Source organism: Scardinius erythrophthalmus (assembly GCF_964197995.2).
Source record: "Scardinius erythrophthalmus genome assembly, chromosome: 1".
Classification (NCBI taxonomy): domain Eukaryota; kingdom Metazoa; phylum Chordata; class Actinopteri; order Cypriniformes; family Leuciscidae; genus Scardinius; species Scardinius erythrophthalmus.
Window position 1 is genome coordinate 18,827,859 of NC_138221.1, and position 27,984 is coordinate 18,855,842.

At 38.8% G+C, this 27,984-nt stretch overlaps 1 protein-coding gene across 1 annotated transcript; it reads right to left on the minus strand.

The window, feature by feature from the left end:
- Positions 1-427: 427 nt before the first annotated feature.
- On the minus strand, positions 428-19,258 carry LOC308699931 (uncharacterized protein). Its single transcript, XM_081381119.1, has 9 exons — positions 19,203-19,258; positions 14,620-14,735; positions 12,413-12,627; positions 10,926-10,997; positions 10,735-10,836; positions 9,869-9,926; positions 9,696-9,762; positions 9,493-9,561; positions 428-1,472 (listed from the first exon to the last, which is right to left on the minus strand). Exons 3-9 carry the CDS (start codon positions 12,599-12,601, stop codon positions 596-598), a joined length of 1,434 nt encoding a protein of 477 aa, XP_081237245.1. The 5' UTR covers positions 12,602-12,627; positions 14,620-14,735; positions 19,203-19,258; the 3' UTR covers positions 428-595.
- Positions 19,259-27,984: the final 8,726 nt, after the last annotated feature.

Consider the following 27,984-nt stretch of genomic DNA (forward strand, 5'->3'; position numbering starts at 1 on the left):
CGGAAAAGCTGTTCCAAAGAATCATCATCTGCCTTCATCTTCTCCTTTCAGCCTTTTATTAGTCTTTTTCAGACAATTGATAAAATCCGAAGTCTTGAACTGTCAAGTTCTGGGGTTCAAAAGTTCAAAAGTTCAGTCCCTTAGGACTGGTCTATATAAAGCCTTTCGCCTCTTCATTCTCCTTCTTGCAGGCTCTTATTCTTTGTTTCCTCCTGCACTTTGTCTGCAACATACCCGAGGCAATGCTTATTCTTTTCTTCTTTAGCAAAGCTTTTTTTCTTATACTTGTTTCTTTCTCTCTATTCTACCAACTCAATGTGGTAGGTTTTTCTTTATAAACCACATTCTTAATAAATGAGTTAGTGTTTTATTTATAAACCACTTTCTTAATAAATCAGTTACAATAACAATTGTTTTGTTTTTCTTTATAAAGCACTTTCTTAATAAATCAGTTACAAGTGTGGTTGATTACAATACAGGAGTGTTCTACACACAAAAAGGCATACTTGTAACAGGACAATTGCATATTTTCCACAACAGAAGGTACAAGAATTTACTGAAATCCAAGCTACCAGACGCAGCCGGAGTTGTGGTGTCAGCGGCTGCGGCTGCGGCTGCGGCAGCAGGAGGAGCAGCAGCAGCATTTGAGGCAGCGGCAACAGGAGGAGCAGCAGCATTTGAAGCAGCGGCAGCAGGAGCAGCAGCAGCAGTTGAGGCAGCTGCAACAGGAGCAGCAGCAGCATTTGAGGCAGTGGCAGCAGGAGGAGCAGCAGGAGGAGCAGCTGCAGCAGTTGAGGCAGCATGGGGAGCAGCTGCAGCAGTTGGGGCAGCAGGAGGAGCAGCTGCAGCAGTTGAGGCAGCATGGGGAGCAGCTGCAGCAGTTGGGGCAGCAGGAGGAGCAGCTGCAGCAGTTGAGGCAGCAGGAAGAGCAGCTGCAGCAGTTGGGGCAGCAGGAGGAGCAGCTACAGCAGTTGGGGCAGCAGGAGGAGCTGCTGCAGCAGTTGGGGCTGGAGGAGGAGCTGCTGCTGGGGCTGGAGGAGGAGCTGCTGCAGCAGTTGGGGCTGGAGGAGGAGCCGCTGCTGCTGGGGCTGGAGGAGGAGCTGCTGCAGCAGTTGGGGCTGGAGGAGGAGCTGCTGCAGCAGTTGGGACTGGAGGAGGAGCAGCTGTAGCAGTTGCGGCAGCATGGGGGGCAGCTGCAACAGTTGAGGCAGCATGGGGAGCAGCTGCAACAGTTGAGGCAGCATGGGGAGCAGCTGCAGCAGTTGAGGCAGCAGGAGGAGCAGATGCAGCAGTTGAGGCAGCAGGAGGAGCAGCTGCAGCAGTTGAGGCAGCAGGCGGAGCAGCTGCAGCAGTTGAGGCAGCAGGAGGAGCATTTGCAGCATTTGCGGCAGCAGGAGCAGCAGCAGGTCCTGCGATTCTGCGAGGTTTTCTTGGAGCTGCTGCTCTTGCGGGACCCGTTGGAGGAGGAGTCACTGGATGGAAATATGCAGAAGAATCTGATTCAGTTTATGACACAATGAAAAAGTTGCAAAGGTTAACTATGAGAATGCAAATTCTGTAGACTTGTGACAGAAATAAAATAAATCTGGTTAGACCTAAGTGAAGCTGGTAAAGCTGTTTGTGGAGGTGTTTAATCCTCCTCTGCTGAGATCTTGAGATATTTAATGTATTCTTTCATTTGATTTCATTTAAGGGTGTGGCTGGAAGTTAGTTGTAGATCTCATGCGATATAAAGCCAAAGCTCACGATTTATGTGCTCGCACTATACAGTCTGATCGTCGAGCTGCAACTTGACTGCTCACACTATACATGTGAAATATGCACAATAAAATCTGCCGGGTTGCGCTGATAGAACATCATATCGTGTATACAGAGTCAAAAGAATCAGCTATCGATATCAACAGGATTTAGCATTTCCAATGTATGTATTAAATTATTATTATTATTAGGGTAAGCCTATTAAATTGATATTACAATTAATTTACCTGCAATCATTTCATTGTGCACCATCGCGTAACACTGCGAGGATAATAAAATATTAGATAGATTAGCTTACTTCTCATTGAAAATGATAAAAACACTTATGGGCCTATAATATTATGTCAGAATACAGCAACAATCGGACTAAGAGCTGGGATGAGGTGAGTGCATTTATCGTGACAGTGATGAGGGCGATGATTAGGTGCAGGTGTGAGTGACTGGGAATGATGTGCAGGTGGGAACCGAGGAGAGTGATGGGAAATGAAGTGCAGAAGATGGTGACTAGGTTTAAATGTGACTGAAGACCCTCCAGAAGGCGCTTCCTCATGCCGTATAACATCTGTGTAGGCTGGAGGCTGACGAGGGCATGCGCCCTGGAGGCTGGCAAGGGCATGTGCCCTGGAGGCTGACAAGGGCATGGCCTATTTGGAGCCTCCAGGGCGCTGATGGTTCAGGTGGCCAGGGCGGAGAAGGAAGCTCAGGCAGCAAGGGTGGAGATGGCAGCTCTGGAGACGGCAGCTCTGGAGACCAGTTTAGAGCCGGCAGATCAGGTATATGAGCAGGCCCAAATATAAATGGCACGAAGTGACTTCAGATGCTTCTGACTCCAAAGGAGGAGATGGCGGGCGAGTTGTGATATACGGTTGGAGCGTAGACCTCCTGATGGTTGATGTATGCAACGGTCGCAGTGCTGTCCGTACGGACCAGTACATGCTTGCCTAGAGCAGCGTTTTGAAGCCTCTGAAAAAGTGTCAGTGGTGCCGCTGTTCTGTGTCTGAGCGAGCTCAGACACGTAGGTCCAAGATTGGTTGTAACCCACCGCCTTTCTTGGGTATAGTAAAGTACGGGCTGTAAAAGCCGGCGGACGGGTGGGGGCAGCAGCGGTCCGCCGGGGCAGGATGTGTCAGACTGTCTTTGTCTGCTTCTAGGCGGCTGAAAACTGCTGGGAAAAGCTCTCGACCGCGTAGCCGAACAACCCAACCTGGGAAAGAGAGGCATCCAGGAACCGATATTTATCTGTGTCTCTCATATCAGCCAGGTTGAGCCAAAGGTGGCGCTCCTGGACCACCAAGGTGGACATCGCCTGACCGATGGAATGTGCGGTTTCTTTTGTCGCCCGGAGGGCGAGGTCAGTTGCCGCACAGAGCTCCCGGAGGAGCTCTAGGTCAGAACCACCCTTGTGCATGTCCATGAGCGTGCATGTCCATGGGCATGCAGGTCGGAAGGAGACTGTCCACTGGCTTTGTAAGCCTTCGCCATGAGAACGGACGAAAACTTACTAGCCTTGGACGAGAGGCGAGGATTCCCCCACAAAGAGGAAGCGGAAGCTGGACAGAGCTGCATCGCAACGGCACGCTCCACTGGTGGGAGATCCACATACCCCTTGGCTGCTCCGCTGTCGAGGGTGGTGAGGAGGGATGAGTCAATAGGCCGTACTCTGGCACTATACCGTGCCGACCACGACCTAGTGAGCTCCACATGCACCTCCGGGAAGAAAAGAACCAGTGCGGCGCGCTGAGAATCACGTGGTGGAGGATTCCACTCAAGCCTGACCTTCTCGGCGGCCCGGGAAAGCATAGCTGCCATTCTGGATCAGACTTGGGCAACGCTACACTCCCCGAAAGGGAGTAACTATTCACAAAAGCTGCCTCAGCATGCTGAATGCCCAAACATGAGAGGCAACTATTGTGGCCGTCTGCTGGCGCCAGGGAACGACTGCACCCAGAAATGCTGTTGCTCTTTTAAGTTGAAAACAAAAAAGAAAAACTCTTCCCACGCTGAGAAACCCAGGGGTAGCCATGGCTGTAATGAGTTAAACACTCAGGAACGCCCACCAATACCGACACACACAGTGTAAGCTGTGAGAGTTTGAGAGCTGTAAGCTCGCGGCCACCGCTGATCGCGCCGTCACACCAACGCTGGACAGAGTTCGGATTTCCAACTTGCAGAGTCTCTTCTTGCAGCACTGAAGTAACAACCTCTCGGCTCCGAAGTGAGAGACAATGTGTGCGTGCGCCCGCTTCCTGTTTATACCCGCGCTGTGGGGCGGGGAGCGTGATGCGATTCACACATGCCAACGGTCATTGGCTCGTTCTGTAGACACTCGAAGTTGATAGGGCTCCCTGAAGTGATCCCAATTATGTTGTCGTTACGTCGAACGTGAGCGACTGATAGGGAACACGGGGTTTAGGACAATCTGTTCATAGCTCTGCATCAACTGTGCGACATCCTCACGAGAGGCGACCAACATTTATAACATGCCAGAAATTCATCGACCATCCATTTACTGGTCGGGAGAGGTTAATCGCCTCTCAATTCCCTCTGTACACTGCATGAACATTGCTCAACAAACAATGCACAACAAAGCTGAAAATCTGCCCGACCCGGAAAAGAGTTATTTATATTAATATGTGCCTCAGCTTGTGGAAAACTAATGGTGGGAAACTTTGAATCATCATGTGTTTTTTTTTTTTTTACTGCCATATTATTATGGTGGTTATCAGTATATTACAAAGGTATAAAGCAGATTTGAATACTTTAGTGAAATTGAATGATAACATTTATTGGTTAATGAAATATAAGGGGATTCCCGTGAAAACTAAAAGGTTACTACTGTATTTTTTTATGGTAAAGTACTGAGAACCACATCTGATGTTTTTTATTATTATTTTTTTTTACCACACATTTAAGTCCTGCTGATTAGTGGTGGGCAAATGAAGCTTTGGTGAAGCACTGAACCACCTAGAATTTTTTTGAAAATGGGTTCATTACTCAAAGCTTCAGTAACAGCGATCTCATCTGGTGAAGTGCCAAGGCTGCATCTAAATGATCCCAGCTAGATAGTGCACACACCTACATGTTTAACTCCATTAATGAGAATGGCATATTTAATCTAAATGTTTATATCAGAAGTAAAACATAGTTTGAATCATTATTTTATTTATTTAAACTGTTATTGTGAACATGCACTGTATGATTAGGGCTCATAATGAAGATTTACGGTTTTACTTTATCTGCCTTTATATGCGTCAGTTTCACTAAACGGCCCAACGCGCTTGCTGGCAAGGACATTAAAGTAGGGATGGATATTTACTTCAAGTGATAGGCTTGGTGAGTGAAATTATATTTGTATTATCTTTCTGTATATGTAAAGTGACATTTAACTCCAGCTCACCATCGGTGTTGCCAAACTGCTCCATCTCCAAAACGTTGGGTCAGAGTTTGCGTGCAGGTGTGCAAATTTTCCTGTCAAGTTTGTTTTTATAAGTCACAACTTATGCGTCGGAAGTGGCGTACGCCTTTTTCAGGGCCTGTTTTGTGCATATGCAACGGTTATAAATGAGGCCCCAGATCCGGCCCACATCTGGCACTTGTGGAATGATGATCTGGCCCACATGCAATGTGGAATGACAGCCCTTTGGTGGCCCACTCCTGCTTGCCAGATCTGGGCCACAAGCAGGCCATAGCAATGCCACATGTCAGCCAAGAGCAAATAAATAAATCAGAGCTGGACCTTATCTGAGCCACAAAACCTGTGTATATTAAATATGGAGTCATATCAGCCTTAATAAGCCTGTTAACAAGCAGAATCACTGAAGGAAAGAAGATCTCACTTTAAAACACCATCGAGTATTTGTATCATATTCCGGTCGCAGTTTAAAATGGTTTCAAGTCAAAAAAAGATTTTGAAATATGTTATATTTAGCATTTTATATGAATCTATGGACTATAGCTTACCTTTACCTTTATTTTTTATTCATGAAAAATCCAAATCGCACGAAAATCAGACACAAAACACAAATACTTCAATCGTGCATTTATTAGCTACTTGTTTCGGTGAAGAAATGTCACTTTCGCTTTGTTATCACGGATGTCCAGAATGAGGAAGTGTACACAGGACACGTCATGCAGAAAAGGTCACGTTGAACCACGTGAGATGATTGACAGCTGTACAGCAAATGATAAGAGCTCTGAGGTCAAATCTGACGCAAATCAGGAAGAGAAGACACACATCTAGATCCGTTTGCTGTTTGAGCTCTTCAGATCGCATAATTCAGGGGAAAATGAATAGAAATGTTATTTTGTATGACGAAATATTTTACTAGCATGTGATAATTAATCATTATTTCTCCAAATATGCACACCATTGGACTAATAGCCCTGGCGGATGCTGTATATTGTATGTATTTGAACACAAATAAACCGGAGAAGACGGGAATTAATGTTTTATGAGTGATGATTTCTATTCAAAAATAACGAACACTCCTGGCATAAATTAAGAAATTAATGTCACTGCAAACCAGTTTAATCATAAACAGTGGTCAAATATCGAAGCTGGAGTCTTAAACCGTTCTTGTGATGCTGAGTTTGTCCAGATCAAGTAAGAGTGTGATGTTTTGACGAGTAATGAATTTTGAACAACAATAATCCAGGATCACCAGTGATCCTTGACGGGCAAGGGGCCAAGTCCTAGACTAAAATGGCCATTTCATCTAGATCAACAGAAATATGCTTTCTCTGTCATGACTTTAAATAGTCCTAGATTTAGTCCAGAGTTTAATAAGACGATTTCCTGGAGGAAGATCAGAGTTACTCCAGGACTAAATTGAGGCTTAAATTTAAGTTAAACTTCAGATTAACATTGTGTTTCAAAGAAGACACATATAACATCAAAGTTTCAACACCATTGTATCAGGTTTCTAGTTCAAATGGTATTGGTTCATGTTAAACTGACTTGAAATGGTCACTCTTTGACTTCACTTGATGTTTTCATTTTGAAATATGTTTCAATCTAGTAACTGTAAGAGTTGATTTTCCTGTTAAGACAAAAACTGAGATAAAACTCACCCTGCAATAAAGCAATACAACGCACCCTGGCCAGAATATCTCAAAGAAAGAGCACAGGACATGGTCCTGTCCAAACTTATCTCCTTCCTTATCTCTGCATCCCCATTTCCCTCCTCTTTTCCTTTCCTCCTGATTCAAGTCACTAAAAGCTCACTAAGAGGATCTACATACCACATATGATGTATCTTTTGAATCTATTGTTGTTTCCCTTTTATGTTTGGTATCATTTTTAAATGTCTCAGTGCGATTGGTAAAATGGTCTTAATTTCATTGCAGTCATTGGTATAATGAACACTTAGAAGAATCCTGTTTTTGGTATTATTGAACACTTAGACGAATCCTGTTCTCCTCACTCCTCTGGGTGGTCTGTTCAAAATTCTTCCCTCTTCCCTGAAACCAGGTGTTACCCCCTGGGGTACATGAATAGACCCAAAACAACTCTAAAAAATATTTGTACAAGCTATTTGTTCTGGTCTGGGTATTTAAGGGGAAGTGGCAGAGCAGTCTTTGGGAACTTGTAACCAGGAAAACCTGTTGCGTGAAAATCGCCTAGGAAATCGCCTAGTCTTAATCTGCATTGCTATTTGTACTAGCTGTGAATACGCAGGCGACAAGCATATTTTTTTTATCACTTTTACTCACAACATGCTAGCTGGTATTGGAGAATTTCATCTGTCTCATACATGGGCCCAAATAAATGCTGTAATTTTAGTGAAAATTAGGCCTAGGAGTATGGGAGGACAAAATGATGGGAAACAGAGAAAACAAGTCAAAAGAGTATGTGAGGATAAAAACTGGGAAAAAGGTTGTGTGAGGACAGGATAAAAACTGGGTAAAAGGTTGTACGAGGACAAGAGTGGAAAAGTACCCAAAAAAACATATATGAAATCATATTTAAGAAAGCGCACGCGCCAGGACCACCACCAATGGGAATAAAGCTTTGATACAGGTGTTTCTAATCGTGGCGAAGTGACAAGGAGGAGCAAAGAGAAAAAGATAACTGTATAAATGCTAATTGGACACCCAGTGAGGTAATTGGACACCAAGTGATGAGAAAAAAGGTATAAGTCCCAAGTGTAAACCATTGTAAGATCAGATGACTAGCTACCATCTCACTTTGTTGAACTGTTCAATAAAGTTAATTCTTCTGAGACCTGAACCACACATTGAAGACCTGAACCAAAGATCGTGAATTGGCCACGACACTGGCAACAAAGGATTCCATTAATTATGCTAAGCTAAGCTAACGGCGGCACTGCCAAATTAAAACAATGCATGCACTGACACAAAAATGTGTTTGCCCACCAATCTAAACTTAGGAAAGACGGTGAATAAGCCCTATTTCAAACAACGGTGGAGTGTTCCTTTAAGTGATTAATTGAGTGATGATTGAGCATTATTGCTTGGATAGACAGCTGATGTTAACAAGCAGAATCACTGAAGGAGAAAAGTCACAAATCTAAGTCACCATTATGGTGATTGGTGTGTGCTTTAGTTGGGCTCTTGACCCATACATTTTTAACTTTAGATTAAGTGTGGCTGCTGTAACTTAGTTATGACTGCCAGATGAACAAAGAGAATATTAGAAAACAAGCAACTAAAAAGTCACATAAAAACAGCAGAAATAAAATAAAACAGTAAAAATATAGGAAATGAACAAGAAAATTAACCTCATTATTTAATCATGCAGCAATGCATGATGGGAGCCATTAATGAGTTTTGATTGGTGGTACCCAGAATGCACTGCAAAATGCTTTATAATTGTCACAATTGTTGAGATTCACAGGCTGATTCTTGATGTCTGTGTCTAAAAAAAAAAAAAAAAAAAAAAAAAAATTTGGTTTCAGAACACCTTTAAGAAATCTTTTGGATTACATTAAAAATGCTAATATATATATATATATATATATATATATATGTGTGTGTATATATATTATGATATGCAAGAACAGTGCTGTTATAATCAATAAAATGAATCTAACTCAGAGATTAGGCTCTAAATGAGTTTGGTGAATCAGGTCAAAAATGATTATGTTAAAACACAAGTAACATCATCAGATCACCTTTTCTCTTTGTTCATCTAGCTGTTATAACTGAATTACAGCAGCCAAACTAAATCTACAGTTAAAAATGTAAGGGTCAAGAGCCCAACTAAAACAAACACTGATCTCCATAATGGTGACTTAATTTGTGATTTTCTCCTTCAGTGACTCTGCTTGTTAACATGAGGTGTCTTCAATAATGCTCAATCATCACTCAATTAATCACTTAATTATCTCATTAACGTCAACACTGCTTCAGTGTTACTTATACCATTGTTACCATTGTGGTGAAGCGTTGTACCGGCTTATACCGAGGACCTGCTATCAAAATTTCTATATGTATTAGTATTATTAAAGCTGATATGACACCATATTTAATATACACAGATTTTGTGGCTCAGATAAGGTTTAGTTCTGGTTTATTTCTGGTTTATTTCTTTGCTATGGCCTGCTTGTAGCCCAGATCTGGCAAACAGGAGTGAGCCAACCAAGGGCTGTCATTCTACGTTGCATGTGGGCCAGATCAATATTCCACATGTGCCAGATGTCGCCGGATCTTGGACTTCACAATGTTGTTAAGTGGGTGGTCTTCGAGATCATTTCTACAGAGAAAGTAACTCACAGGATTTCCCCGATTGCAACCACCTGTTTGTCCACCACCTGGCTCTCTTTCACAGGGTCTTCAACAACACTGTGAAAAGACAATTTTAAGCAATTGTTTCAGCTGGACATTTAAGACCTAAAATAAACTGTAATTTTTAACAGATCTATTGAAATGAGAGAATAAGTGATTAGAAAACATTAAAATGAAGGCTGAAGACACACCTGTGGTCTTGAAGCACTTGCTGCTGGAGTTTAGAAAGTGGCCCTCGAATGTACTCCTGTCGATTCTCTACATGAACCCAAACAAAAAACTCTTTAACTGAAGCTTAATCACACTGCAATTGGTCTGCAGATGGTTTCTGTTCAAGAGCTCTAAAAATGGCACTGAATCTTACCTATATCAGTCCGAACTTGACTTTTCAGCAGCTCTATGTCCTGAAATGGCCCGTCAGTCTTATAATGAAGAGTGGGAAAGAGGTCAAGGTCAAAGTCAACACTCCGAAGCTGTGTTCCAAATCACACCCTGTACCATCATTCATTGTTTCCTACTTGGCAACAAGTCACGACTTTCTTTTTATATGTATGACCAAAATGACAGAGTATTTTAAGTGATTGCACCAGCACCTGTCATGCAGTGAGCGTGTGCTAGCTTCAATTCGGTTTCCACACAAACAAACTTGGATAGCGTACATTTTTCTAGGTGAACGTTATCAAGCGGCCATGTAAAGTTGTTACTACTTACGTTTCAGATGATAATCTATATATGAGGTTGATGAATGATAGGCAAGCATTAGGATGTCCTGCCCTGTGTACTGTATATTACCACATAGACAAGCTGTTAATGATCTTTCGGCGTAGACTGCGTGAAATTGCCACTTCCTGGAATTGTTTTTAAAACCGACTAATACAATTTTGGTCGACTGAGTCTTTTCTCGTTGACTAACGGTTTGTTGAATATTAGGGGGCATCCTTAATATACAGTGGGTACGGAAAGTATTCAGACCCCCTTAAATTTTTCACTATTTGTTATATTGCAGCCATTTGCTAAAATCATTTGTTCATTTTTTTCCCTCATTATTGTACACACAACACCCCATTTTGACAGAAAAACATTTTTGCACATTTATAAAAAAAAAGAAAAACTGAAATATCACATTGTAGCTTATCAAAGAGTAATGAAATATAAACCAGGAACAATTTAATAAGTTAATAATGGTTAATAATTAATTAACCTATTTATTAAGTTAAGAACAAATCTCACCACATCCTGCTGGATCTTCACTCTGGAAGATCTTCGTCTGGAATGTTGTATTCGCTCCTCTAGGGAAGGGGAGGGGTTTCGAGACTGTTCCTCCAGAAGGTTCTGCACAGTAAGGACAGCAAATGTCATTTATGATGGGTTTAAATTTATCATGACAGCACATACATATTAGAGGAACGCTAAACCCATACCTGTAGTTCTGTCTCCTCCTGCTCCAGCATCTTTCTAAGGATTTCTATGGCGTGTTTCTGCACCTTGGGGTCCTGCGAATGATGTAAAACAATGTTAAAGTGATGAAGGAATTTACTAATGAAGGCATCTGTAGGGCCCTATAACATCTCCAAATTCCATGTGATTCCAATATTTTTGTATTCTGTTTTAATGGTTTCACTGAATTTCAATAGGCACGGCAAGTTTATTTATATACCACATTTCATACACAATGGTAATTCAGTGCTTTACATAATTGAATTAAAGTAATCAAAATAATTACAGGAAATGCATAGGAGTTAAAAAATAGCATGCATAAAAATAAAACATTTTACAATAAAAAAGAGGATACATAAAATAAAGTGCAATCAGTTCAGATGTAGCACAGTACTCATTCAGTAAATGCACAGCTAAACAGACTGGATTTGAATCTGACTACCGTTGGAGCACATCTGATCTCTTCTGGAAGCTAGTTCCAGTTACGTGTGGCATAATAGCTAAAAACAGACTAGAGTAAACCCTTGGTATTTCTAACATGATTTCTGACATGATCCCAACGATCTAAATGGTCTGTTAGAATTCATATGCTGATTCTTGATGCCTGTGTGTGTTTTTTTTCTTTTTTCTTTAAAACAATAGTTAAAAATAAAATAACCAAGCATCATTCATACACACAGACATCAAGAATTACCATATAAATCTCAACAATGGTGACATGCCTCATCCTACAATGAATTCTGGGAGCCACCTTAGTATAAAACTCATGGCAGGCATGCATTGTGGCATGAAGCATGTCACCATTGCTGATATTTATATGTTAATTATTGATGTCTGTGTGTGACTTAGGGTACACTGTCAGAAATAGGGGTACAGTAGGAGTCCATTTCTGTCCCCCAAGGTACAATCTACACTAACGTACCCCATAGGGCTTATTATTGGACCTCAAGGTCCAGCCCTGAGAGATTGGCTGCTTGAATCTCAATTTAAAAGAATGTCCAGTTCGCGGTCTTTCTTTCTTTTGGCCAGTGGTGGAGAAGAAGTCATAGCACGGTTGCTCATGGTTCTTACAGGGCTTTCAACCGAGGAGGTCCTTCAAAAAATATCAGAAGCAGAATCTCATTATAGTCAACGATTGTACCCTGTCAAAGCCAATTTTGTACCCTTTTTGAAGGGTCCATTTTTGTACTGTTAAATAAAGGAACTAAATTGTCACCACAGGTACAAGACTGGTCTCTTAAGGTACAAATCACAAGGGTACAAATATGTACCCTATGCCAAGGGTACAAAAGCCTTGAGGGTACAACAACCTTGAGGGTACAGCCCCAGTGACAAGCCATTGTACCCCTAAAGGTACAATTATGTACTTTATTTTCTGAGAGTGTAAACATTTGAGAAAGTTACTGTTATCATAGCAGGGACCTGACACATGTCACTGAGAGCTGGTATCAGTTGTTTCTGGTTCACCTACAGCAGATGGAGGAGGTTGTGGGCCCTGACATCGTGGCAGCGGCTGGAGAACTATCACAGGAGGAGAGGGAGTGCAAGCTTGGCTCACAGGCTTTGGTGGTTGTGGGGCTCGCCGTTTTTTGGTTGATATCTGCGGGCTTGCAGGAACAGACTGGGAGAGTTTGGTTCCAGCACACACCACTTCGTCCATTTTCTCTGAGCCAGAAAGCGTGGATGCTGGAGAGAGGGATGGCGTGTGTGGTGAGAGGGGCTGTGGCTCTGGTGTTACCGGATGCTTTAATATGTTGTTCTCACTGTAAAACCTAACAGTAATATTAACTAAATACAATTGAGTTCACAGCACTCAAATATTACAGAAACTTGAATGACTGAAACAGAACTCAAACTGAATGAGTTATAGAACATTTCTAGATCCCAGAATGATAATTGTATAATTAAGTGATTAATTAAGTGATGATTGAGCATTAGTGATGAGCACCTGCTGTTAACAAGCAGAATCACTGAAGGAAAGATAAACACAAGAACTACAACTGACTTCCAGCCACAGCAAAATCAACTGGAGATGAAAGAAGACATTAAATATCTCAAGATCTCAGCAGAGGAGGATTAAACAACTCCACGAACAGCATTACAAGCTTCACTTATTATTAACCACTTTGACTTTATTACTGCCATTCGTCTACAGAAGTTCTTATTAGAATTAACAAAGGTTTAGAAGTTGATTATTTGTTTCATTTAAGGTCACCATGATGGAGATCAGCGTTTGCTTTAGTTGAGCTCTTGACCCTTGACTTTTGCACTTAAGATTTTCTTTGGTTGCTATAATTGAGTGTTTATAAAACATATTTGTTAAGGCAAGGAGAAGTCTGATCGGGTGTTGATGGTGAAGGACTGATGATGACAGTCATCATTTAGTGACTTGATTCACTGATTTCATTCAGAGTCTGATTTCTGATTAAAAGGGCAACATATTAGTTTCACTCAAAACTGTGATTCTACAGCATAAGAGCTAGCCATGTTGTGGCCATCAGATACTATGAAGGATTTGACAAATAGTTGTGCACAAAAAGGTATTGCATTACTAAGACTCACACAGACATCAAGAATCAGCATATGAATCTCAACAATGGTGACCATTAAAAAAATGATTCATGCTGCAATGCATGCTGGGTACTATCATAATACAAAACTTATCCATGGCTCCCAGCATGCATTGTGGCATAAATAATTTTTTAATGGTCACCATTGTTGAGATTCATATGCTGATTTTTGATTACTGTGTAAGTCAGCATGATACCATAGAGGTTTTTAAAATCTGATTGTCACAACAATGGGTCTTACAGCAGAATCAGTTCTATTATAATGAATAATACAATACATCATCTGTCTAATCAGAGATTAGGCTCTGGAAAAGATCAGAGAATCAAGTCATTAAATGATGATTTTTATCATCTTAACACAACCACATGCTCATATTTTCTTTTGGCGTATGTGCCATAACAAATGTGTTTTATAAACACTCAGTTACAGCAGCCAGAGGAAAAACTGGTGTTATAAAGTCAAGGGTCAAGAGCCCAACTAAAGCAAACACGGATCACTATCATGGTGTCTTTAAATGAAACTCAATAAATCATTAGCATCTAACCCTCTGTTCATTCTCAATAACAACTTCTGTAGACACAAGACAAAAGTCAAACTGTTTAGTAATAAGTGAAGCTGGTAATGCTGTTTGTGTAGTGGTTTAATCCTCCTCTGCTGAGATCTTTAGAGATTTAAACGTCTTTTATCTTGAGTTGATTTCATCTAAGGCTGTGGTTGGAAGTCAGTTGTAGTTCTTGTGTTTCTCTTTCCTTCATTGATTCTGCTCGTTAACAGCAGGTGTTAATCACTAATGCTCAATAATCACTTAATTAATCACTTAATTTATTGACTGCAATGTATATCTACTTTTAGTAAACTCAACTGAAATAAGTTCAGAGTACTCATAACTATTGTTTTTTATAAACTTAATTGAATTAAGGCAATCGGTTTCCTCAAATGAAATGAGTTAGCTTAACTTGTTGGGTTTTACAGTGTAGGGTTAGGGTAGGATTAGGGTTTGGTTGAGGGTTAGTTGCATGTAATTATGCATAATTTACTGTTATTACTATTGTAAGTACATGTAACATATGTAACAAGGACACTGTAAAATAAAGTGTTACCAAATACCTTATATTAAACAAAGAAAAAACAAAGTATACATCCAAGAAGTCTTCTGCATAATTGGATGCCTTGATGTGGTGAAGAAAAATATTTAGAAGTGGCAATGCATATAGGTTAAAAACCTGCAAATAAAAAGAAGAAGAATAAAAAAAAAACATTAATTAAGAAGTTACTATATAATGAGGATGAGATTGTCAATCGATATGGATTTTGCTTTATCGCTTATTTCATGGTTTGTAAATATATCCAGCTTTCAGGACTACTGACAGTTACTTACACAAGCGATGAACATTGAATGGGGGAATAAGAAATTCATGAGCTTGGCAATACAGAAAAAGGTTGACAACTGTGTTCAGCGGTCACATGGTGAATGGCGCACATATCACGCAAAATTAATTCAAAAGTCGGTCTAACAGTATTTTACACATATATGACATAATGTATAATAATAAATAAAACTACAAGCTACCATCAGACAATTTGGGCTTACTAACGGGGGGCCCATACCATCATGGCGCTGATCAACTCAGGCTTTGATTCTGAGTTCGTGGAGCTCGTGCACATGAATGTGTGACATCTGTAGCGAACAGCCAATCACATGCCTTGCAACATATAAAAACTGATTCAATTCTTGCGAGAGGGCCAGCGCGATTTAAAACACTTTTGCCTGGGAAAAATATGATCATACAAATCAACGCATGAACTTCATTCTACAAAATGCCTTTTAAACTTTATACTGTGTCCTAAAGCAAATCCAACACACCATACTCATATGGTGTGGTATATTTGTCTTCTCTTGGGAATGCTTGTTTCAATCTTCAACAACGGCTGATTCAGCTCTGCTTGATCTCCCGCGTTTTCCCCCGGAGCATCTGAATTCTCCATACCAACCGCTTTCCTCTGCTGCATTTCACGCATGCGTACACGTTTTTTTTTTTTTGGTGTAGGACTTGTTCAGCCAACACCGAATTTTCACTTCGACAAGATAGATTGACTGAAGACAATTAAATATGTCAGGTGAATATATATTTTTTAATTTAACTGATGACTTTAAGCTAAGATTACTATGCAGGTTCTTTTGCATGGGGATAATTATTTGGAAGTCATTTATTGAAGCCATTTTGAAGCGCGCCAGGTGGCGAGGTCTAAAGGTCAACCCATCAATCATCATTAATTAAAAACCCATCAATCATTTTTGACAGGTGCCGTATCTTAACACTACTAATGTCCAACAGTGTATGCAATTGTGCTCTCTTTCCATGAAATGCGAAATAAACCTCTTAGTTTTGTTTTCTTCCAGTTGCACTCCATTTTTCTGGCTGTTCTCTTAAGGGCCCGAGTGTGCTCGTTGTACCACGGCGTTGGACTATTTTCTTTAATCTTCTTTAAGTGCAACGGAGCAACTGTGTCTAAAGTGCTGGAAAAGAGAGAGTTAAAAGTTTCTGTCGCATTATCTAGTTCTTCAAAGCTATCTGGGATGCTGAGATGATGAAACTGATTAGGAAGATCATTAATAAAGCAATCTTTAGTGGCAGAAGTGATAGGTCTAACATTTTTGTAACACAGAGTCGACTTTGTAGCCTTGGCTAAATGGAGTTTACATGAGACTAGATAATGATCTGAGATGTCATCGCTCTGCTGCAGAATTTCAACGGCATCAACATTGATTCCATGTGATAATATTAGATCTAGAGTATGATTACGACGATGAGTAGGTCCTGACACGTGTTGTTTAACTCCAATAGAGTTCAGAATGTCTTTAAATGCCAATCCCAATGCATCCTTTTCGTTATCTACATCTATATTAAAATCACCAACAATTATGACTTTATCTGCAGCCAGTACTAACTCTGATAGAAAATCAGCAAATTCTTTGATAAAGTCTGTATGGTGCCCTAGTGTCCTGTATACAGCTGCTGAGGAGATGACAATGATCAGAAATATTGTACATAAGCATCTCAGGCCTTATTTTTGTAATGCTATGAAAACTTTGTAGAGGAAATAGATCAGTGAAACTAAGACATGGTACAACACAGAGAGGAAGAGGAAAGAGGAATTCAGCAAGGTTGTCCAATTCAAAAGTTTCTTTGAATTTTAATTCTTGTAATCTTTGGTTATAAAGGGACCTGTTCCTCAGAAGAGTTCTTCTGTCAAAAGCAGAAGGAATGTCTAGACTGAACTATATTGCTTCATCTATACATTTAGACAATAAACCTGTTTTGGGATTTATGGAAGAATTATGTGCACTACATTTGTAAATCTGATATAAATTAGCTTAAAATGGTGGCCTTGATTTTCTAGATTTCTCCAAATAATACTCTCAAAATCAATTGGTTACAATTTAGTTTGAAAATAAATTCTTTGTGGAATTTTATTCCTATTTATTTATTTATATATTTATTTTTAATAATGGATGATTGCACTATGCACAAGAATTATTGGATTGGAAACTGATCTACAAGCACAGCTTTTTCTTTGCAGTGTTATTTTATTCGGAATAACCATTTTATTTTTAATGAGCATAAAAGCATTTTTTTTTTTTTTTTTTTCACTTGTTTAACACTCAAGGGTGTGAGTTTCTTGTGCACTTTAAATTTCCTGTGACTCCCAAGGAATTCTCTCTTGTATTCTCTGCAATTAATTTTGGTATAATGTCCTTATGTAGAGATGTGTTGACATCAGTTGATATGCCCATAATTAACCCAAATGATAGAGTATGTGGTAAAATGAGTTTTTCATAGTCCAAAGACAACAAATCTATTTATAGAAAATTTGTTAATAACCTTGATTGTTGTAATGTTGTATTGTTTTGTTGTTGTTTAAAGCATAAAACCAAAAACATATATTGTTTCCTTTATACTTTTGCTAATAATGAATTACATGCTGATAATGGATCAGTTCATGGTAACCCAAAATATTACATAAAATGTAATTTAACCCTAAAAAGCCACGAGACATCAGACAATTAATTTATTGCTATATTCCATCTTATCAGGAAACAAATAATACAATTTCATGATAAAAAAAAAAGTTTGTATTTTAATGTTTGTATATAAATTAGCTTATACAATTATTAGCCTACATAATTCATTATTATTAACACCCATGTATCAACCTATTAAACATCATACATTTTAGCAATAAAATGAATATCATTAACATAATGACTATTCAAGTGATGCGTTTCAGTCTCTGCTAGATTTTTTAAATGAGGTGGCACATCAGCTAATATGAAATAAATACTGCCTCTATAAGCGGATGTTACTGTAAATATTTACCTCTAAATTATGCACCATTTATCACTTGCAATTGTGCAACCACTGCACATATAGCTGTATAATTGTATTATATATTATATTATTATAATTGTATTTTATTATTATTTTATTAAGTGTGAATCGTTTGTCCATCATTATGCGAGCAATTGATGATAAATGAAAAATGTCACGTCAAAATATTTACGTTTTAAAACGTAAGGCGAGCTGTGTATGCTAGTGAAGAAGTCTCAAACTCCAGTCATTTATTCACTGCAGAAAGTGAAAGTACTGATCAAGATTTTCTGCATCTGATGTTGCATTAATGGCCTCAAGAGACGGATCTACTTCATAATATTAATAGCAATATAGTCTAACTCCCTTAATTAATTTTCTTACTATTTCTCTTGTGGCCCTTATGTAGTGAAATGAGAAGAGAAGTATTTTGTGTTAAATCTCGTCATTTGAAAAAGCTGTTCTTGATTCTCATTGATGATGGATGATTGCAGTGTTCGACTATATTATAGACTGTTAATACTTTAATTATAGGCCTATAATTCATTTTATAAAAGAGCCAAATCTTTTAAAAACATTTTCAATGAGTAAGCTAATCTCTCTAATCTTTATCTGCAGATGATTAGCTATGAAATAATTGTGGGGAAAATGAACTGTTATATTAATTTAATAATAAAAGCAGCATAATAATTGTATTAATTGAAATGCCAAATCTTCGTGATATTGAAGGTGATCCGTCATGCGCGCTGTGCGCTAGTTAATTGCCTGTTATTTTTAAAACTTCCATCCAGTAACATTTGTAATATATTGAAGTAAATATTTGCAAAACCCCCCTGGTCATGTGGGCCCCTATAGACTGCAGTCTAGCCTTAATCTGCCCCTGCCTAATACTAACACCAAATTACATAGGGAATTGCAGTAACGTCATAGCAGCATAATCATGTTAACAACATTAAATGTAAACACAGATACAGGCGGAATTGCGTTTGTCTTTACATTTGCGAGAACATTCAATAATTATCTGATTAGGTACTTACAGTGTGATGCACGCACATGCACAATTAAAAACTCCTCCAATTTGGACTAATACAGTGTACAAACTTTCTCCTTTTTCAAAAATGTTCTCATTATCATCCGCCTGCTCTCTTTTCCATCACTTCACAAACTCCAGTGGAAACTTTGAGAATATTTTGTTAATAAAACGAATCCCTGACACGTCCACAAATATGTGAGCACTAGAACAGCATCTTTTAACAATTTGTGCTACAGTGATCATGTGACTGTCTGTAAATAGTGTAAAAAACAAGTACTCTTACTCACTTCTCTCTGTTTCTCCAAAAGAATCAAGATAGAAAGGAAAGAGTTTGTTTATAAGTGGCCAGACCAAGGTCATGCTTTTTACATCCTTCCTTTTTTTTCTGTCCTCCTGCCAAAAACAACCTCATCGTTAAGGGGGGTGGATTATGTTAATGGTTAATGGAATCCACTGCTGCTTCAATGTACAGCTAATGAGTGATATTTTTCCTTCTAAACGTCACATGAGTTGAATGACTTCTCTAGAATTATGAGATTTTACTTTGTTATAGAAGTTAGTGAATACTCAAATGTTTCATGTATTCTCTAATGTCTGTATTTGATATGAATGTAACAGTGCTTGCTCATTTAGCCCGGCTTCCAGAAATGTAATATGGAAAGATGTTTTGTTTTGTTAAGAAATGTCTTCAACATGTGTCAATACATACATCTGTTTTTCTAGGGTACCCCGACGACTATAAGTCACAGGGGTCAATGAAGTCTATAGTTTAAGAGACCATTTCTCAGTTAAAGCCTTACTTTCCAGTTAGACTAAAGTGTGACTCTCCTTGAGAGAAAGAACTTGTTATCTTGATATTTTGAGACGACTCTCCTGTTTATAGTTAGAGCCTGGCCAAATCCAACCTTGGAAAAGCTGTATGTCGGTGTGTGTGTTAGTCTTTTTGGTTGCAGGTTAAAGAATCACTGGCATTATTGGAGATTGACTGAGTGGTTGTTGTGGACAGGCTGGTGCCCAGCAACCCAAATCTGCAACCTGGAAGGTCACGACGTGACTGACTTCAGGGTCCGAGTGTCAGCTGCATAATCGATGGAGATATGCTTCAGTCTGTCTGTATATGAATCATTCAACCTGAAGCAAGGACGTAGCTTAGACCTTGGTGAAGGCTATAACTGCTGTGATCTTTGTAACTGTAAGCGGGACGGCCTACGAACTCATGTGTGAGTCTTGAAGCTGACTTCTGCTGATGAAACTGCAAACTATCTTCAGTAAAACTTTTCTTCAATTTATTATAATTCTGACTCCGGCTCTTCTTTCAAACATCTGGTCCTTGGGTCCTAAACTGTACCTTCACATCTAACCAATCATGTTCTAATACTTGCAGTATAAAATATTGGTACTTACAAATATCTGAGTTTGCAGATGCTGACACAAACAATTACCTCCATCCTCATGCAAATACTGGTGGTGGTGCCATGTTTTACATATCACTCATCTATCTGCGCGGTAGCTCTAGCTAGCATCACCCGATAAGCGGATAATGTGGCCTGTCTCTATGTGGCTATCACAGCCTCGTTCTGTGTGTTCTGTCTTGGCCTTGTGGCCTATCGTGGACCTGTCCTGAGTGGCCTATCATGGCCGTGGTTCTGTGTGGTCGATTATGGCCGTGTAGCCTTGTGGCCTTGTCCTTATGGCCCATCATGGTCTTGTGGTCCATCGTGGCCTAGTAGCCTTGTCTAGTGAGACCTTGTCTTTAGTGTGGCATTAGCGGCCGTTGTGGCTCATAAGCGGTCTCGTCTCTGTGGTCTACATTACCTACTGTGCCTTGTCCTTCAAGCCCCACCATGGTCTAGTGCCCCCTCGAGGCTTTGGTTTTATGTGGCCTAGTGGCCTTGTCTCTGTGTGGCCTAGTCTATAGCTGTGTCCCAATGTGAAGCCTGCATCCTTCGATGGCCGCAGACTTCGAAGGACGCACCATGTAGCCTTCGTAGGATTTCCTAATTGTGCAATCAGGTGTTCCCGATTACCGCACCTAGCGCCCATAGATATCATATCGTCCCCTTGGAATTATAAGGTTCTATCTGCGTTCTGAGCAGTTTTGAGATATTGAGCTTCAAAGTTTTTGCATTACATATAGGAAAATGTATATGGGGAACAAGTTTCTTTCAAACATGAAAATAACAGGGACCCTAAATGTATTCTAAATATACAATATCAAAATCCTCTCAAATTTGTAAATGGGGATTTTTGGAATGGGTCAAATGCAGATAGAACCTTCTAATTCTAAAAAAACACTTTTCGCTTAGAATTATAAGGTTCTATCTGCCAAAACATTATTTGAACACTAAATATAAAATTATTAATGTTGTAACAATGTCTCAACATGTGTTAGAAAGTAAAATCTGATCCTTTCTATGACATTTATTTCATATTTTTAGCACTTCCATGTATTTAGGACATTTCAAATTAAGCAAGGTAGGTCTAAATATTTTGTCCAGTGCAGATCTTAATTTTTGGTACCAATTTGGTGGGTAATTAAACACATTATTGCAGAAATTGTTACTTTAATCTTTCTTTTGTTTAGACAAAAAGCAGCTACTGTAATACATTTGAGCAGGACTTTATTCCACCTAAAGTGGGCCAGGTAAAATGGCTTTCTCTCTAGAGACATCAGTAGGGCTGAAATAACATGCTAACGTTTATTGTTGTAATTAAGACCCCATCAATTAAATTGTTGACTATTTCACCTTTAAGGCTTAATATTGTAAAAAATAAGACATTTTAAGACTTTAAAAACTGCAAGAAAACAGACATGCATCAGCAAATTAATTCATAAAGTTTAATAATCATTGAAAAATGATTCACTGACTATATAATCACAAAAAAGGTCTCATTTTTTTCATTTTTTCAAGGTCTCAAAAACTCATTTTTTAAAACACAGAACTATAATACTCTCTGTGACTCATTTTTTAAAACACAGACTTATACTCTCTATGACTCATTTTTTGATTGGTCCTCTTCTGTCCATTCGAAGTGCTGATGGGCTCACGCAGATAGAACCTTATAGAGCCAAGTTAGAGTTCGACTTTGTAGATAGAACCTTTTTGTTTTTTCAATAAAAAGTCCCAAAATGTACACAACTTAAAAAAAAACATCACATAATGTAAAGAAGTTGTCACAGAATAAGAATATGTGAATAACTCAATTTTGACAAAAATGTCAGATAGAACCTTATAATTCCAAGGGGACGATATATAAACGCTAGATGTCTTATGGCGCAGTCACTTCCGGCATCATCGTTCGGCCATCTTGTCACAGTGCTCTGTGCATTAAGGTGAATGATCAGCACGCACACAAATCCTCTTATCTCGCTGAAATCTTGACGGATTTACAAACGGTTTGGTTTCTTACAAACGTTATTAACGTGGCTATAATTCCGAATGCTTGAACATGTATGTTATAATTTTTCATATGTATGCAGTGTATGTATGCAGTGTCATAACTACATCTCTGACGTTTATAACAAACCAAACCGTTTGAAAATCGGTAGAAAAATGAGCAAGTTATGGTTATTTAAAAGTACATGCACCATTGAAGTAGTGAGCGAGTACACTGTGGCAACCATGGGCTGATCTTTTAAATGTTTTAAATGTTCACTTATATCTTACCTTGATGTGATTTTGTAGGCTAGTGTATTCTTTTTATTATATACACAAATGGACCATGGTGAACATACAGGTTTTCAACCCTGTTTGAATATAAAACCCAGTTGAATGTAAAAAAGTCCAGTGCAAACGTTACTCCCGCTCGTCATCGGCAGCTGTCACAGGTGACGAGAACAATCCTCCGTAGGCTAGACCGGTCGAGTGCTTCAGATGCGCCCTTTGATATGGGACGCTGGTGTAGTTAGCAACAATTTGTTAATATTGTGACAATAGGCCTACAATTTTCGGAACTACATACTTCGTTAAGTATTCACGTACAAATGTTAAGTAACCTACTGAAGTACTTTTTTTCCCTCACTGGACAGCAACACTACAAAATGATGTTCTTTTACAATATGATGCATTGTTTTACATCAAACTACACAAAAGTATATAGTTTAAATATAACAACCTTGAAAATATTCGATAGTAAAATGCAACATATTTATGCAGTAATGCATAGTAGCCTACTGTATATAAATGCAAAACCATCATAAAAAACCTGACAAGGAGGGTTTTTTTCCTGCAGAATACATACCTTTAGTTTTACTCTTGATATCTTATGTACATTAGATAATTTGACAAGATAATTTTGCTTAACTAAGGTTTGAAATATATGACGAGTAGTTTTTCCCCAATGCGGTATTAGTAGTTATTAAAAGTACTTTTTCCAGAAATATACTCTTTCTGAAAAAAAGCTCAGTGACATGGGAGCCGTCGATTGAGTCAGCCCTGCAAACCTGTTGGTGGACAACTTAGTGGATAGTGGAAATATGCACTTAAACACTCAGGAGACCATCCCAGATGATGTCAGCAGAGAGGCCTTACCAGGGGCAGCCCATCCCAGTCCAGCAGCACACCAGGGTCTCCCTGCTCAGCTCAATAAACATCTACATCATATTTTCTTATTTTATGTACTGTAAATGGTTATGTTGATTTTGATATGTTTAACGTATGTTGTCAATAGTTGGGAAAAGTACTTTTACGTAGCCTATAGAACAAATGATTTTGTCATTTACCAATTTCATTTGGAATTTAAATATGTATAAATTATGACTGTCATTTAAAAAATAAACAATGTCCAGAAAAATTATTTATCTTTTATTTACACATTTAAAGTTGCATACAAATAAATAATGTACAGAATTTTTCTTTCCTTTTAAAAAATAAGTGAAAAAAAGTTAAACAAGAATATATAGAAAAAATATATATTTTTCAATCATTCTCTCAAGAAGAGAAAACAGCCTGTCCATCCTCTCCCTACTCTCCTGTGCTCTCCTCGCCTCTGCCTCCCTCTGTAGTTGCATGTCTTCTCTGATCAAGTCCAAAAACTCATCCTCTCTGGCTTGCCGCCTTCTTGCTGCTGCTGGTGCTCCTGCTGCTGGTGCTGTTGCTGCTGGTGCTCCTGCTGGTGGTGCTAGTGCTGGTGCTGGTGCTGGTGCTGCCCCTGGCTCCTCCTCATCGTGGGCACCCACTGCTGAACTCAGCCCTGGTGTATCCTCAGGGATTGAAGCAATGAGGACAGGGGGCTGGTGCAATGCCTCTGTCCCAACATCTCATCTATAAGGACAAACCAGGGCCAAGTTTCAGCAGTGGGTTTCCCAATCACACCCTCACCTCCCAGGACACTTGCAATCCTAAGGCAGAGCAAATTAACCATGGCTTGTTAACAACAACAGCACAATAAATTTCAGCAAAGATGTGTGTATTAACTTTCTTACTTTGTATTATTATTATTTTTTAAAGGTGAACTAAGTAACTTTTTTACCTTAACTGAACAGCTTCTGAGTCATTGGAATGGTTATAATACTTATTTCGGGTTGAATGGTGGTCGTTTCGCACCCCCCTGGTGCCCGTGAGCGGAAAATTCGCACTTGCAACTTTGAGACGGCGGGTCGCTGGCCGCCGCGTCAGGAAGTATCGCGTGATATCAGGTCTCGCAATGTAAACAATTGCTTTACGGCCAAAAGAAATCTGCTAAAATGCTGTCATTATTGCGCTCCCTCACGCTGTCCGAACCCGAAGGAAGAAGACGTTTTAAAGAATGTCCCATCTGCTTTGATGTCATTGATCTACTAGCCTCTGGTGTCTGAGAATCACCAAAGAGTTTTTACAACAGTGTTGTCAAATATCTATTCCGAAGCTGTGGGGGGAGCTCTAGAGAGAAACCTGCGAGCAAAAAGCAAGAATACAGCGAAGAAATCCCGAAGCTACTGAGTGCTGCTTTAAGTTGTTCCAATTTTATCTTTTTTTTTTTTTTTGCCTGTATGAGAGTAGCCTTCCCTAGCAGAACTATTTTCTCCAGAATTGCTCTAAAAAAGCAGAAAAGGGTACTTCTGAAAAATATTAACACAGTGCAATCTTAACATTAGTGCATTTTTAACACTGCAAAATATGACACATCAGGACATGCATACAAAATACTTCAGAAATCATATTTCTGGATACTCAAATTTGGTTAAAACCTTTGTAGACATAGCTGTGAAACAGAAAACACAAATACAAACGTTAATAAATGATAGGCACATATACTGTACATGTGAACACAATTGCTTTGACAAGAAATAACATCAAAGATGTTAAGCAATGCCACTTGAAAACATGAAGAAACATGCATTTAATTAACAATAGAAACATGCTGTTTCAAACACTAACATAGATTTTCAGTATACATAGTGCATTCAACTAATTGATAACAATGACAAAACCAGAAACCTCACAAAGAATTCCCCACCAACAACTCCAAACAGAAGATGCCCTTGGATTAAGGGTAGCTTGTTTCGTTATGTTCAGAGTTGGTCTGTTTATCTGAATATTATGTTGATTGTCACCAATGTTGAGTTTCATATGCTGATTCTTGATTTCTGTAAGTGTCTAAAACAATAAGAGTTTTTCAAACTGTTTTTTTTTTTTTTTGCAGAATGTGTTCATAAAATCAATCTGATGGTCACAACATTACTGGAGATTATGCTGTGGAATGATAGGGCTGCTATATCAATAACGCACGTTTACTGCAGTGATAAATTACAGCTGAAGATTAATCCAGATATGACGCATGCTTAGCATGAGTAAAGAGCCTCAGGGGGAACCAAACACTGGTTTATTTAAGAATATGCATAAGTGCGGTTTCATATCCTGATGCAAAGTTTCTAAGAAAATCTAATTATATCTGATTGGATTATGAAATAATAGATGGTTAAAGGTCTCTGGACAGTGGCATAAAAACATTTAATAACTGAATTTGATTTAAGAAACAAAAAGTTTGTACCGTCGCTGCGTCCCAACTAGGGCTGGGCGATTTAAATCGCGATATTGTTATGCGCATCTCGTCAGTAAAGCCGGTTCGTTGATTAGTAGTAAATCACCATCACCTGCTTTCAGATGGAGCGGCATTTAGGGCTGAGGAGATAATTAAGTGATTAATTTAGTGATGATTGAGCATTATTGAAGACACCTGATGTTAACAAGCAGAATCACTGAAGGAGAAAATCACAAATTGTAAGTTACCATTAAGGTGATGGGTGTTTTCTTTAGTTGGGCTCTAGACCATTATATGTTTATTTTATTATTTACTGTTGTTTGTCTGCTGTTATTGATTTATAGCAGTTAAACTAACAAAGTAAAATGTTATCTTATAGTGCTGGTTATGTTTTGAAATAATCATGCTGTGATCTGAAAAAGGAAACTTATTGAGATAGTTTGGTTTAACTTGTTAGCAGCAGTTTAGTGATTCATCAGCCTATGATTATCAGTATATTACTTATAATTCAAAAATTTTAATAAACATTGTTCTGGTCAAAAGACATTCAGATAAATTCATTTAAAACACAAACATCAATAATCAGCCTGTGAATCTCAACAATGGTGACAATAATAAAGCATGTTGCAGTGGCTGCCACCAATCACAACTCATTAATGGCTCCCATCATGCATTGCGGTATGAATAAATTATGATCTGAAATGTCTATGTAACTTACTTTTCCTAATTGAATATTCTGCTTGTCACCATTGTTGAGATGCATAGACTGAATCTTGAGATCTGTGTGTGCCTAAAAGAATGTTTTTTTTTTTTTAAAACAACTTTTAAGAAATCCTTGATATTATATCAAAAATTCTGGGCATTTATGCAGATTCACTAACCAACAACATAAATCGAAGTCAGAAAGAAGGATTTTAATGAGTTCAGTGATCAAGTTCAAATGATGATTGTCATAATATAACCAACACCATCAGATCACTTTTTTTCTTTGTTCAACTGGTGATTATAATTCAGAAACAACAGACAAACAAAATCTAAAGTTAATAATATAATGGTCAAGAGTCCAACTAAAGCAACTATTGATCGTCATAAGGGTAACTTACAATTTGTTATTTTCTCCTTCAGTGATTCTGCTTGTTAACATCAGGTGTCTTCAATAATGTTCAATCATCACTAAATTAATCACTTAATTATCTCATTAACTAAAACACTCTTGAGTGTGGACTCATACACTCCCAGGAGTGTTAATTTAACACTGGAGTTTTTGCTGTGTACAAAGAGCCGTAGTTAACTGACAAGCTGAGCCATATCGCATTAAAAATCGCTGGCGATACGTCCGCGATATTGATGTGATATGGCTCAGCTTGTCAGTTAACTACGGCTCTTTGTAGTGAATGCCGCTCCATCTGAAAGCAGGTGATGGTGATTTACTACTAATCAAGGAACCGGCTTTACTGACGAGATGCGCATAACAATATCGCGATTTAAATCGCCCAGCCCATCTTAAATAGTATGTGAGATTAGAATAAGTGTGTCCCAAATCATAGTATTTTGAAAAGAGTATGTCAAAAGTCCCTGGATAGTCTACAATTTCTGGTAGATTTTCAAAGTGTAGATCCCTGCAGTGCACACTATAAAGGCTAATATTGCCCACAACCCATTGCGCTTTGGAGGAGGAACACGAGTAAAAAGTGTTCAAAAACCACAAACATGCTGGGTGTGCACGACAGATGGTTAAGTAGAGAGGTTTATATAAAGGGATTTGACTGACTAATAATCAACATTTAATCTGATAAAAATATTTATTTAATGTTATCCATGTTATATTTAATAGCAACAACGTTAACTTTTATAAAGCTCCGTTTGGCCATTAACTTTTAAATGCATCACTGTGCAAACATAGTGAAAGACCCTGGCAGATCAGTGTGCCTCTGCTTTTCTCTCTGATATGGTAGGAAATAAAATGAAATTAAATGTGGAGGATTTCCTAATTAAAGCTGCAGTAGGGAGTTTTTAGAAAACGTTGACTTAGCCTGAAAATCTGAACAAGCACAGTTTACAGGTCACTCCCCCTTACTCTCTGCTGCGCTACAGCCCTCCCTCCAC